The 13,265-nt window shown below is 44.0% G+C and overlaps 1 protein-coding gene across 1 annotated transcript; it reads right to left on the bottom strand.

Moving 5' to 3' along the window:
* Positions 1 to 1,732: 1,732 nt before the first annotated feature.
* On the bottom strand, positions 1,733 to 4,739 carry PtA15_12A54 (uncharacterized protein; the record flags this gene model as incomplete). The annotated part of the gene is made up of 9 exons (XM_053162170.1): positions 1,733 to 2,104; positions 2,200 to 2,350; positions 2,412 to 2,776; positions 2,870 to 2,967; positions 3,037 to 3,270; positions 3,356 to 3,684; positions 3,761 to 4,061; positions 4,143 to 4,382; positions 4,457 to 4,739. 9 exons carry the CDS (start codon positions 4,737 to 4,739, stop codon positions 1,733 to 1,735), a joined length of 2,373 nt encoding a protein of 790 aa, XP_053025624.1.
* Between the last annotated feature and the right edge of the window lie 8,526 nt (positions 4,740 to 13,265).

Below are 13,265 nucleotides of genomic sequence, written 5' to 3'. Positions count from 1 at the left end.
TCCCTCACTCTTCAATATAAAAGGAGCTCTTCTCCCCCCCATAATTTCTCTTTTGGGGGGGATCATCAACCTATAGAGGTCTGGTCACATATGGTAGTTTAGCAGTAGTAGTCTTGAGTAGCGTAGAGTCAGTCAGTCAGTAGAGTGTTAGTACAGTAGTAGAATCAACAACCAACCAACAAACCAACAACAAACCAACCAACAACCTATTCTCCTTATTAGCATATTAGTAGTAGTAGTAGAAGTAGAAGTAGTAGTACAAATTATAACATCAACAACAGTAGAGGAACTTCACCATAACAAACCACATTATCCTTAGTTATAACCGGTCTGAAAACACATTGAATTAGATATTTAGGTCTGATAGAGATTACTATATAAAAGTAAGAGCTATCTTGGAATCTGCCACATTTTCTTAAATATTGATTACAAGACTCTTGGTTATTTGCATAGTACTATTAGAGGGGCAGGTCTTTCAAACCACCGTAGATTGTAATAGCCTTTCAACCTATCATACAATTTATTTCCCCCTCAAAGGAACTTTGATTACCCATCCATCCCTGGAGTCCTACACCGGTCAAAGGGGTTACAGAACCTCTTTGACTGGAAGGCCTTTCCAGTCAAAGAGGTTTTGTAACCTCTTCAAAGGCCTTCCAGTTGAAGAGGTTACAAAAATTCTTTGAGTGGAAGTATTCCTTCCAGTCAAAGAGGCTACAGAACCCCTTTGACCAGAAAGTACAAAACCTCTTTGACTGGAAGGGAATCCTTCCGGTCAAAGAGGTTTTGTAACCTCTTCAATGGCCTTCCAGTCGAAGAGGTTACAAAACCTCTTCAAGCGGAAGGATTCCTTCCAGTCAAAGAGGTTGCAGAACCCCTTTGACCAGAAGGAATCCCTCCGGTCAAAGAGGTTTTGTAACCTCTTTGACTGGAAGGAATCCTTCCAGTTGATTTTGAGGGGCAGGTACCCGCCGGTACCTGCAGGCAACCACCCTGACTGCCCCAGGCGGTGCGGGTGTCAAACTTTTGGCAAAAAAGCTGGCGGGTACCCGCATCTGGACAGGTACCCGGGTTCACAGGGGCCATCTCTATGAAGATGAAGACAACTTGGCCTTCCAACAGCATCTTGCTAAGACCAAAGGTGTTGCCTTGACTGGGGCCCCAACCAGAGAGCTTGATCTTTACCTTCAAGAGGCAAACATCTCAATCTCAAAGGGAACCCAATTTGACATACTCAAATGGTGGGACTTAAATTCAATGTGGTTTCCAACCCTTGCTCAACTTGCTTGAACGATTTTGAGTATCCCAGCAACCTCTGTTGCATCCAAAGCAGCGTTCTCCTCTGACTGCTTTTTGGGAATGGCTGTAAAGGTCAGGGCACTTCATCCATCGCCCTGACAAACATGGCCTTAGTTCTTTGAAATCTTTCAAGCTATAAGTCACCATTTCCCTAGCACCACCATTGGATGGGAAGTCATCCATTCTTCTCACCCACCAGCTCAATCAACACCAGCCACTTTGTTTGTACTTTTTTTTATTTTTCTTGATTCCACAGAAGAGGAAGGCAGAAAAGAACAGAGAGAAGGGGAGGGAGGGGGTATGTATGCGTAGGGCAATCAAGAGAAGGAGAGGGACGACGAACGTGCAGGTGTGGCGATGAGAGGGATCATCATGACAGAACGAGCAAAAAAAAGTTTTCTCTCTTTTCAAAAAAAGGCCGGGAAGGTGAAGATGGTTACTTTCCTTTGAGTTGACGAATAAGATTGAGCGCGCTACCGGCTTTAATGAACTGAGCGGTTTGGGAGCTAAGGCCATGAACGGTTTCGATTTCGAGCTGGGAGCCGTTGGGTTTGGTGATGATAAGAGAGACCTGCTCTTCGAGGCTCCCGTTCAAGACTCGGTCGAGGCCTTTAGTAGAGATCCGGTCGCCAGCCGAGATCTTCGGATAGTCTTGCTCTGGATGCTTGAAGGTAAGGCCGAGGATGCCTTGCTTGATCAGGTTCACTAAATGGATCCTTGCAAACGATTTGGCTAGGATTAGCTTGCCGCCTAGGAAGCGCGGCTGCATACTCGCATGTTCTCTTGCCGATCCTTCTCCATAGTTATACTAGATGACAATACGGAACCGTCGATTTTCGAGTCGGGATACGGAAGCCATCAATGTGTGGTAAAAAAACAAACTAATCATCAGCAGTGACTCACGTCTGCAACAATCATCCATGGTTGGCCAATAGATTTCCATCGCTTGGCCACATTAGGGATCGATCCTTCGACCATTTGACCATCCACCGAATCCAAAGCGCAATTGATTTTGCCATTTTCATCATTCTTAGCACCGATTAAGGTATTCTCACTAAAGAAAAGCACAAGACGGTAAGTGACAGTCTTCTTGAAACAAACGATGGATAAGGCACCTGATGTTAGAGAGATGTCCTTTGAATTTGAGCCATTTCCCAGCGGCAGAGATTTCATCCGTCGTACATTTGCCTTGAATCCTGATCAGACATTTCAAATTGTTGAACTCTAGCGGCTGTTGGAGGTCAGTCCAATGGGGCTCAAACGGTTTGAGGATCTCGAGCCTGGAGGATTGTGGATCGATACTGATCTGAGCTTCCGGCCGAGGGCTGGGAACAGGCTCGGGTATGTAGGATAGATTTCCTTGGTCGAATCCTTGGGCTGGCAGACGATCCCCGTGAGGTGGATCAAACTTGAACGGTTTTCCATTTGAATCGGTCAATGTATCCGTGATTGGGTTGAATGATAGTTTTCCGGAAAATGCCTATCACGAGAAGACGGTAGTAAATAATTTGAGTCCCGGTCAAAAAACCCACTTGATTGCGGTTCGAGGAAAAAAGTGACAGTGCTAACCAACCATAGCAGTGACAAGTTCAGGCGAAGCCAAGAAGTTCATGGTTTTCCTATTCCCATCATTCCTCGCTTTGAAGTTACGATTAAAAGACGTCAGAATAGCTGAGGAGATGGAAAAGAAAATATAAGTATGATGTTTAGTGAAGGGAAGGAAGGAAAGCTGGAGCAGACCATTCTCCTGATCTTTTTCTTCTTTACGCTCCCATTGACCGATACAAGGTCCACAAGCATTGGCCAGGACGATTCCACCGACAGACTCTAGAGTTTGCTTGATTCCGTCCCGAGCAATGGTCGAGTTGATCTGTTCGGAGCCAGGTGTGATCATGAATTTGGTCTGAGTCTTCAGGCCCTTATCGAGGGCTTGCTTAGCAATGCTCGAGACCCTGGCCATGTCTTCATAACTGCCTGAAACAAAGTTGGTTCTTGATTCTGCTTCAGTGTTTTCCTGTAATACAATCAGCTTGAGGTGTATAAGAAACAAAGGGCTGACTGTTGGTGCAACTTCCAATCAGGCAAGCGCTTGCTCTATCGTCCCAGTTATTATTTTCGATGAAAGCCTTGAATTTGCTCAAGGGAGTGGCCAGGTCAGGTGTGTGTGGGCCATTGATGTGAGGCTCCAGCTCGGCGAGATCGATGGACAGGTGTTGGTCGTATTCACAATTGGGGTCTGCGGACAAGAAACCTTGTGCATTGGCTTCATCTGCGGCGTCTGCAACCGGGGACCGATTGGTAGCTTGAAGGTAAGATTTCATTTGTTTCGTGTATGGGAACAGGGAGGTCGTTGCGCCCATCTCAGCGCCCATATTACATATCGTTGCCCTGAGAAGAGAAGCCAGGTTTAATTTCTAAGGGGTAAAAGAGACAAGGATGGACAAAGACAGAACAAAGTGCTTACAAGCCTGTTGCTGATTGATGATGGACCCCGTCCCCATGGTATTCAATAACAAAGCCAGTACCTCCACGGACGGTGAGTTTACCGAGAATGTGTAATATCAAGTCTTTAGGACTAGTCCAGGGATTCATCTTTCCCTTCAATTCGACTCCGATCACTTTTGGAAACCTGGTCTCCCAAGGTGTATCCGTCATGGCATCGACTGCATCCGCCCCACCAACGCCGATGGCAATAGCTCCCAATCCACCCGCATTGGGAGTGTGAGAGTCAGTCCCGAGCATAAAGAGTCCTGGGGCGGCATAGTCTATCCTAACAGAATAGTCAAATCAGTCTTGATGTCTTCAAACAAAAAGGAGATGTCTGATTAAGCGCAAGCGCCGCTGACTTTCAAGGACGATTTGATGGATGATTCCACTTCCAGGCTTCCAGAACTCGATCCCGTACTTCTCACTAGCACTCCTCAAGAAATCGAAGACTTCCTTGGAGCTGTCGATTCCACGTTGGAGGTCATTTGATGCCCCCTCCGAGGCCGCGATGAGATGGTCGCAATGGATCGACGTCGGCACCGCTGTCGAGCGCATCTCACAGGTTGCAAATTGTAATAAGGCCATCTGAGCAGAAGCATCTTCCGATTGAAAAGCACTCGTCAGTCCCGAGACTTCAGTGTCATTTTTTCACATTCAACATGTAACACGGTACCTTGCATCGCTACCCGGTCTGGCTTGAGTTTGACAAATGAGGTTCCTCTTGTTAAGTGACTACTCTGTCCATCAAAATGGCTGTCGTCCAAGTGACTGATAAATATCTTCTCGGCAAGCGTCAGTCTGTCCCGCTGTCCTGGGGGTATCAGTTGTTCCCGGCCATCCCGGAGTCTGTTGATCAATCGGTGGTAGGGCGGTGTGATGGATGGGTAGTGCTTGGATGAGATGTTTGCGTAGGATCTGACGAGCTGTTTGCTTCCGAATCGGCTGAGGATGGCCATGCTGGCGGCGTGGCTTCGTTCTGGGTGGGCTGTGATTGGTGGGCCTGTCGATGTGCCTGCGACTGGCCGCAGTGGACTGGACGATGCATATATGCAAAATGCACAGCCCCAGCAACGGAAGGTTCATCTTGAAGCAAAAAGATGGATACATTTTTATTATTTAGCAAGTGGTAAAGGCAGTTGAAGTAGCATGAATCTGGAAGGTTGGAATAGAAAAAAAGGATTTGACTCTGATGCAATCTATAGTACCAACAATGGGAGGTTACGTTATAGATAACGCAAAGTAACGTTAACGTAACTAAAAAAAGCACGTTATCGTTGAAGTTTCTTCTAACTTGTAATGACTAGAGTTATACAGAAATAAATTGGACAGGCCAAAGAGAGGGGTTCTCACAAATGTTGACAGACGAGCTAATGACAACAACAGGCACTTATATCAAATTCAGATTTTTAAAGAGAGTTCTGATGATTTCTGATGATTGTAAGACGGACTATGATTTGGGTTTGCACTCTTAGGATAATGCTTAGAAAAGAACAAAAATATTACAATGAGGAAAGGAGAAATACAACTGGAGAAACTATTTATGTTACAAAATGCTCTTGCGCTTCTCTTCGGCTTTTCCGCTAATCAATGTATAAATCGCGGAGATACAAGCTTTGTATTTCCTCTTCTTGATCCTTAAGTCCTGTCAAAACTCCGAGTTGTTGCACGTCAGCTATCTGTAAATTAAAATGCGTTGATGAGTAAGGTTACGTGTTCCTTTAAGCTTATTTACGCGTATCTAAGTTGGACAAGCTTAGTAAAACCTATTGCGTAATGAAACATAATTATGATTTTCACAAATATACTTTACCTTATACCCGTCAATAATAATGGAATAGGCGATTGAGTAGACTGATGGAAATTCAAAAGATGTGAATGAAGGAAACGAGGAATTTGAGACAGCGAAAGCCATTGATCTAACGCGGGGGTTGCATCCTTCCAACGGATTAAATATTCTTCCATCCCCTTTCGCAGTGTCCGATGATCTAATACTTCCAAGAACATGAAAAGATTGGAGCAACTGAAAGTGTTTTTCCTTATCTTAATAAATGATTGTATATACATAATTTTATTAAGATAAGAGAAAAGATCTGAATGATGAATTTACCTGAAAGCAGCACGAGTGGGTGCTTAGCTTTTAAGGATAATTCTTCTGTGTTGCTTTGTCTGAGTTTGAGCTGAGATGAGAGGTATGGCTGTTTGAAGGCGGGTCTATATATTGCACCTTTGTCAGCTACTTCTCTCACTGTCCGTTTCTGTTCTTACTTCTCTCACTGTCTGTTTCTGTTCTGGGTGTGGTTTCCAAGCTTACCGACGCAGGAGCCAGTTATTCAAATAACTTGGTCTTATCCTTTCCGTACGGGTGCGCGGCTTTTTGATCTACTTGTCGAACATAGTTTGATTCAAGTCAGCTATCTGATCTCTCCCTGATCTCAAGTATCGGGCTACTCACTGGTTGCGGAGCTGGCCGTGATCCTATTGAGTAGGGTGGCTGATGTCTGTTTGCCGAGACGGTCTACGAGGGATCTACAAGAAAGAGGTCGGTCAGCTTTGTCTGAACTCTAACTCTATCTCTCCTCTATCACGTACTCGGTGGCTGAGTTTGATCTTCCTTTCCCCGGTGCGGTTGCCGTTATGGTTTCTGTATCTGCAAGAGATCAAGCGGGGCTTGTCAGCTTGAGATTGGGTTAGGTCTGGGTCTGGACTGTTTGCGCAGCTGGGTTTGGGGCTTTGGTTAACCGCGCGAGCTTCCTTTGCGGTTGCTGCGCGTAGTCTGGGTTTAACCGCGCTGTCTTCCCTGACGGGAGCTGCGGGTGGTCTGGTCTGGTATTCCTACAGAACAAGTCCCATCGGATATCCTTGATTGGTACTGAGTATACCGCTGGATTCAACGCTTCCGTTCGAAGTGGATTGTTAGTGGGTTCTTTATAAGGAGTAATGAGAGAAAGATTAAAGACCGGGTGGAGTTTAGGATAATGCTCCTTGATATCTAAACGAACTGCTCCTTCCCCTACCCTCTCAATTACTCGGAAGGGTCCGAGATGACGGTAATCAAGCTTGGAATTTGAGCGTCTAGTTTGGATGAAGCGTCTAGACAACAAAACCAAATCACCCTTTTCATACGGGGTGACCTCCCGTCGTTTCTTATTATAATATAACGCTTGCTTCTGCTTTGCTTTGTGTAAGGATGATAAGGCTTGGTCTTGAATTTGCTGTAAATCCTGCACCACCGAATTAGCTGCAGACCTTCCAGAAAAACCAGTGAGCGTATTGAAGCAAGGATGAAACCCATGCACAAAAAAAATGGAGAGACACCTGAAGACGAAGAGTGAAGATTGTTAATAGAAAATTCAGCCATATCCAACTTATCAGACCAATCCGCTTGGTTGTAACCGACAAAATGTCTCAAATAATCTTCTAATATTTGATTCATCCTTTCTGTTTGACCGTCATTCTGGGGATGATAAGCGGTCGAAGTTGCTGCTTTAATATTTAACAACTTCATGAATGACTGCCAAAATTCACTAGTGAAAGTGGTACCTCTATCCGATATTATCCTATCTGGAAGACCGTGCAAACGAAAAATTTCTAGTCGAAATAACTTTGCCAATTCCTTTGAAGTCATCGATTTGCGACAAGGGATAAAATGGGTTGATTTGCTTAGTAAATCTATAACTACCAGTATAGAGTCAAAAGAACGGGAAACCGGTAATTTGGTTATAAAGTCCATGCCGATAACATTCCATGGTCTGGAAGGTATAGGTAAAGATTGCAACAGTCCAGCTGGTTGTTTTCTGCTTGCTTTAACACGCTGGCAGGAATCACAGGAGGAAACATATGATATCACGTCCTTCCTGATGCTGGGCCAGTCAAAAGTTCGCAAAATTAAAGACAACGTTTGAGCAATACCTGGGTGACCAACGGTCTGATCCTCGTGGTAGTTCTTGAGAACTTGCGCACGGAGTGGTTCAGGTACAAAAACACAATGACGGAACCAATAGCAACCCTGGTGGAAATGATAAATGGAAAGTTCTTCCTCAGAAAGTAGTGAATAAGCCTCTTGCAGGTTTGTTAAGAAAGAACTTGACACGGGCTGAAAATATAGATCATGGTCCTTCTTTGCGTGTGAAGATGTTTCAACGGAATTTATCGAAAAACGGGCTTGTAGTGAATTGGGAATTTCAGGTCCTTTTGAAGCTTCAAAGTCTGGTCGACGACTAGGGGCGTCAGCAGGATTGGAGGTGCCTGAAAGATGAAATAACTTGTAATTAAACAAATCAAGAAAAGCAGCCCAACGAGCTTGCTTGGGGGAAAGTTTCTTTAACGTCATAAAAAACTTCAGGTTAGCATGGTCAGAGAATACCAGAACCGGATTTGCAGTGCCAGCTAGCCAAGCTCTCCACTCCTCAAAAGCCGAGTATACAGCATAGAGTTCCAAATCAAAGATCGCCCAAGCTCGTTCTTGGTCTGTCAATTTTTGAGAGAAAAAACTAACAGGGCGCAATCAACCAGTGGAATCTGGCTGGCTTAATACTCCCGCGATCGCGAAACCCGAGCTATCAACATGTACTATTTGGTCTGCTTGAAAAGAAAAATGGGAAAGAAGTGGGGCGGATAAAAATGCCGCCTTAAGCTTTTCAAAAGCCTCTACCTCTACTGTCTCCTTCATTTTCGAAGGGTGAAATGCCGCTTCCTTAGTGAGACCCGTCAGGCCATTAGTTATGAAAGAGAAACGAGGTATGAACCTGCGGTAGAAGTTGCAGAATCCCAAAAAACGACGGAGACCTCGCAAAGTCTCTGGCATAGGCCATTGAATGATAGTGTCCAACTTTTGTGGATCCATTCGGAGGCCTTGGGAGGAAATGATGAAGCCTAGAAATTGAACCTCTGTTTGAAAAAATTCACACTTCTTCAATGAAGCTTTCAACGAATACTCTCGAAGCTTTGTTAGAATTGACTTTAAATGTTGCACATGTTCCTCCTTGGTTTTAGAGAAAATCAATATGTCATCGATATAAACAAAACAGCAAACATCAATGAATTCGCGTAGAACATGCTGTATAAAACGTTGGAAAGCGGCCGGCGCGTTTGCAAGGCCAAAAGGCATCACCATATATTCAAAAAGCCCCCAAGGAGTACGGAAAGCGGTTAATATTCTTGGCCCGGTGTGACCCTTGATAAATTGAAAGCTGATTTCAAATCAACCTTTGATAAAAACTTGCAACCTGCCAAATTGTTAAGAAGAAGAGAAAGGACTGGGATAGGATAACTATTGCAAACCGTTATAGCATTCAATCCTCGATAGTCGACACATGGTCGATCATCCTTTCCTTCAGTTTTAACAAAAAATATAGGAGCCGCTGCAGGAGAAGAAGACAGACGTATGAAACCCTTACTAAGATTCTCATCAATATATGAGCGCAATTGTTGCCACTCCCCTTCACTTAAGTTGTATAATCCTCCAAATGGGGGAGTGCATCCCTCCTTAAGTTGGATCTTGAGGTCAAATTGAGGTCGAACAGGAGGTAGTGATTGCAAGCTAGCTATTGTAAAAACATCAGCAAAGGAGCAAAGAGTAGAAGGCAACAACAAAAGTTCTTCCTGACTAAGGTGTAAGTTATTAGTGATAGAAGCAATGTTAAGGGTTTGAGTCGAGAGAGAAAAGCGAGAATTACAATGAGAAGGTGAGAAATACAATTGTCCATTAGGGCCTCCAACCCAAGCTTGATTTGCCTTGAGCCAAGGTAGACCAAGAATTACATCGACGGAAGAGAGAGAAACAACATTCAGAGAAACACTGGATAATCGAGAATGATTCAAAAAATCCGAGGCAGCTATGCTGCCGATCCAGCATTGGTTGACGTCGCCGGAGGAAGCTGGAGATCCATCAAAGCTTCTGCAAGAGAAAGGAATGGTCAAAGGTGTTAGCTTTAATTTCTTCGTTCTTACAAATTCTGTGCTAATGAACGAATCGCCAGCGCCTGAGTCCACCAAAGCCATAGCGACAACAGGAGAAAGACCAGGGCAATAAAGTTGAATAGGAATAACTAATCTAGCTGGGGAAGAAGTTGGAAGGGAGAGGGAATTCAATGAAACAAACGGAGAAAAAAAGGTAGACTCACCATCATCAAGTGGAGCACTCGTCTCATCACAACCAAACATCAACATATCCGCGAAAGAACCAGGCCCGATATGATCTCAAGACAAAGGAATAGCACCGGATGAAGGCGTCCCCAAATCGATCTGAGTAAGATGAGTGGTTGAAGGGGCTGATTTGGAAAGCTTGGTGAACAAGGCAATCTTGTCTTTCATTTGAACCTCCGTGTTGGGACAGGAGCGATTACTGATGTGAGTCTCATCATATGCTTTATGACAACGCTGACATAACTTGTGCTTGACACAGAGGGCGCGATAAGCTGAGAATGTGAAACCAATACTTGCCGTGATTGCGTCGATATCCATTGGAGTGGCATTAGAATTTGGAAGAGGGGGAGGAGGAGGTTGTTGGAGTTGGAAATCCACTCGCTTTGTCGAGAGATTGGCCCGGAGCATGGTGAGTTCGTCCAGGATGTTTGAAGCCAGAATGCAAAGCGCCATCTTCTGCTTCAGATCGGTAGCCTCCTTCCACGAGTCCTTCTGAATGGCTATTTCTAGGATCTTTGGGTTGATGGCGGCCTTATAAACATCGATGCGACAATCCTCCGTTAAATCAAAAGCAAATACAAGTGAACAGAAAAGAGAATTAAAAACATCTAAAGGCTTGTTGCCTTGTTTACAGGAGTACAACGCTCTCTTAGCATCCTCGATACTACTACTGTTGGCAAACACCTCCTCCAAATGAGACAAAAAGGTACAAATAGAAATTAAACACGGTAAAACATATGGATCTTCTGCGGAAGCCGATTTAGAGGGCAAATTCTGGGTTTGAGCATTTTCTCTTAAAACGGAAATCCACCAAAGATAAGAAGGAGCCGTATCAGAAATGTTACCATCCGAATGACAAAAATGGCGGACGACCCAATTGATCTTGCTTTTCTCGCTAGTGAACCGAGCCTTTACTTTGACTAATTGATCCTTAATGAAGTATAAAAACTTATTGATCTCTTTTGGATTTCCAGAAAACAAAGCATGAGTCATTACTGAGACGTCCGAGAAAGATTGAGTTACTGGAGGTGGATGTTGGAAGGTTGACATTTGATGGTGGAAGGCAAGAAGTCGTTGAGTGACATCTTGTAGAGTGAGTTTGATGGTGTTGAGGTTGACCTTGATGCTACCGATTTCGTTGGAAAGGTGGTCGATCTTCTGCTGTTCGGATTGATGATTAAGTTGAAGGTTGGAGAGGAAGTTGGCCAATTCTTGGACGCGTTCTTCTTGATTAACATCCATTTCTAAATAATTATCTTTAACAGAACCAACAACAGAATTTCCCAGAAAAAGATGATCGTAATATTTTTGTAATGACTAGAGTTATACAGAAATAAATCGGACAGGCCAAAGAGAGGGGTTCTCACGAATGTCGACAGACGAGCTAATGACAACAACAGGCACTTATATCAAATTCAGATTTTTAAAGAGAGTTCTGATGATTTCTGATGATTGTAAGACGGACTATGATTTGGGTTTGCACTCTTAGGATAATGCTTAGAAAAGAACAAAAATATTACAATGAGGAAAGGAGAAATACAACTGGAGAAACTATTTATGTTACAAAATGCTCTTGCGCTTCTCTTCGGCTTTTCCGCTAATCAATGTATAAATCGCGGAGATACAAGCTTCGTATTTCCTCTTCTTGATCCTTAAGTCCTGTCAAAACTCCGAGTTGTTGCACGTCAGCTATCTGTAAATTAAAATGCGTTGATGAGTAAGGTTACGTGTTCCTTTAAGCTTATTTACGCGTATCTAAGTTGGACAAGCTTAGTAAAACCTATTGCGTAATGAAAAGTAATTATGATTTTCACATAACTTTTTCAAGTTGCGTTAGGTGTATTTTTCCTTCTTTTTTTCTCACTTGAGTTACGTTATCTGGTTTTTTTTATTCTTTATTTTTTAGAAAAGTTACGTTATTCACGGCAGCCAGCTTGCTTTAGAGCGAGCTGGGTTTGTACGCGCCGCAGTCGTACTGTCGGTTTACGTGTAATCCGACAGTACAGCCGCGGCGCACTGAACTGACGGCAGCAAGCTCGCTCCAGAGCAAGCTGGGTTCGCACGCGCCGCAGTCGTACTGTTGGTTCACGTGTAATCCGACAGTACAGCCGCGGCGCACTGAACTGACAGCAGCAAGCTGGGTTCGTACGCGCCGCAGTTGTACTGTCGGTTTACGTGTAATCCGACAGTACAGCCGCGGCGCACTGAACTAACGGCAGCAAGCTTGCTCCAGAGCGTTATTTCACTTTTTTTGTCAAAAGAAAGTTACGTTACTGCCAGGCTCAGGAGGAAGGAAAAATCATAAGTTACGTTTCCTGAGCCCGGTCTTGCTTCAAGTTAAAAAAAAACTTTAACTGGTGAGAAGATAACAGAAAAAGTTACGTTACGAAAATCACTTCAGATATCGTAACGTATGTAACTTCCCATCGTTGATAGTACAAACCCCGTAAGGATAGGACTTGGAAGCTGTATATATCCTCCCAAAAATGTCTCCTGCGGGTGATTTGGGCCCTTGAAGCGGATAGACATGTGGCGGGCATGGTCAACTCAACTTTAGCAGGCTGCATATTGTTATAGTAGGGGGTTTCAAAGTTGGCCAGATGCAACTTGCATGCACTTTTGCAAGTTGGTGTTCAAGTTCATTTGAACACCAAGTTGCAAAAGCTTGAACACCAACTTGTTTGAACACCAAGTTGCAAAAGTACATGCAAGCCACACTGTACTACACCCCCTAAGCCTGCTTGGATGTTTTTTTTTTTTAAATTTGGTACATATTCAACAAAAGCCTTGAACACCAACTTGCAAAAGTGCATGCAAGTTGTGCATGGCCAACTTTGAATCCCCCTAGTATGTGGTGTCCCCTTGCCACAAAAGTGATTCCGGGCGTCTCAAGAGGTTCTATTGAAGAAATTATAGATGCAACTCGTGTTGCCAACAGAATTTTTCAAAACCAATTTTTGGCAAAAGCCTGCCCAGCAGTGATGGCAAGGGAAATAAAAGTTCGGATGGGTCGGCACCTCGTAAGAATCAGAGGTCGAGCCAACCCTGCCAACAAGCCCCACATGGCACAATCCAACATCATATTTTTATTTACTTTGCTGTTCTTACATGTTGATCTCATGATGGGTGGAAAAGGATAAAAAAAGACGTAATTTTGAAGGTTTCGACGGATAGTATGGAAGCTGGAGACATACAGGAACACGTTCAAAAGCAAGCACACATTCATCCACGATCAGTTTTGGGCTTGTCCTCCCTCCTCCTTGCCACTCCAAAGTTAGTTTGAAGCCCATTTCTTTGCCCTTTTCGCATCAATGTGGCTTCCACAAATGATATAGGGA

The sequence above is a fragment of the Puccinia triticina genome, chromosome 12A, assembly GCF_026914185.1.
Source record: "Puccinia triticina chromosome 12A, complete sequence".
In the NCBI taxonomy this organism is placed as follows: Eukaryota; Fungi; Basidiomycota; class Pucciniomycetes; order Pucciniales; family Pucciniaceae; genus Puccinia; species Puccinia triticina.
This window is presented reverse-complemented; position numbering and strand designations above follow the sequence as displayed.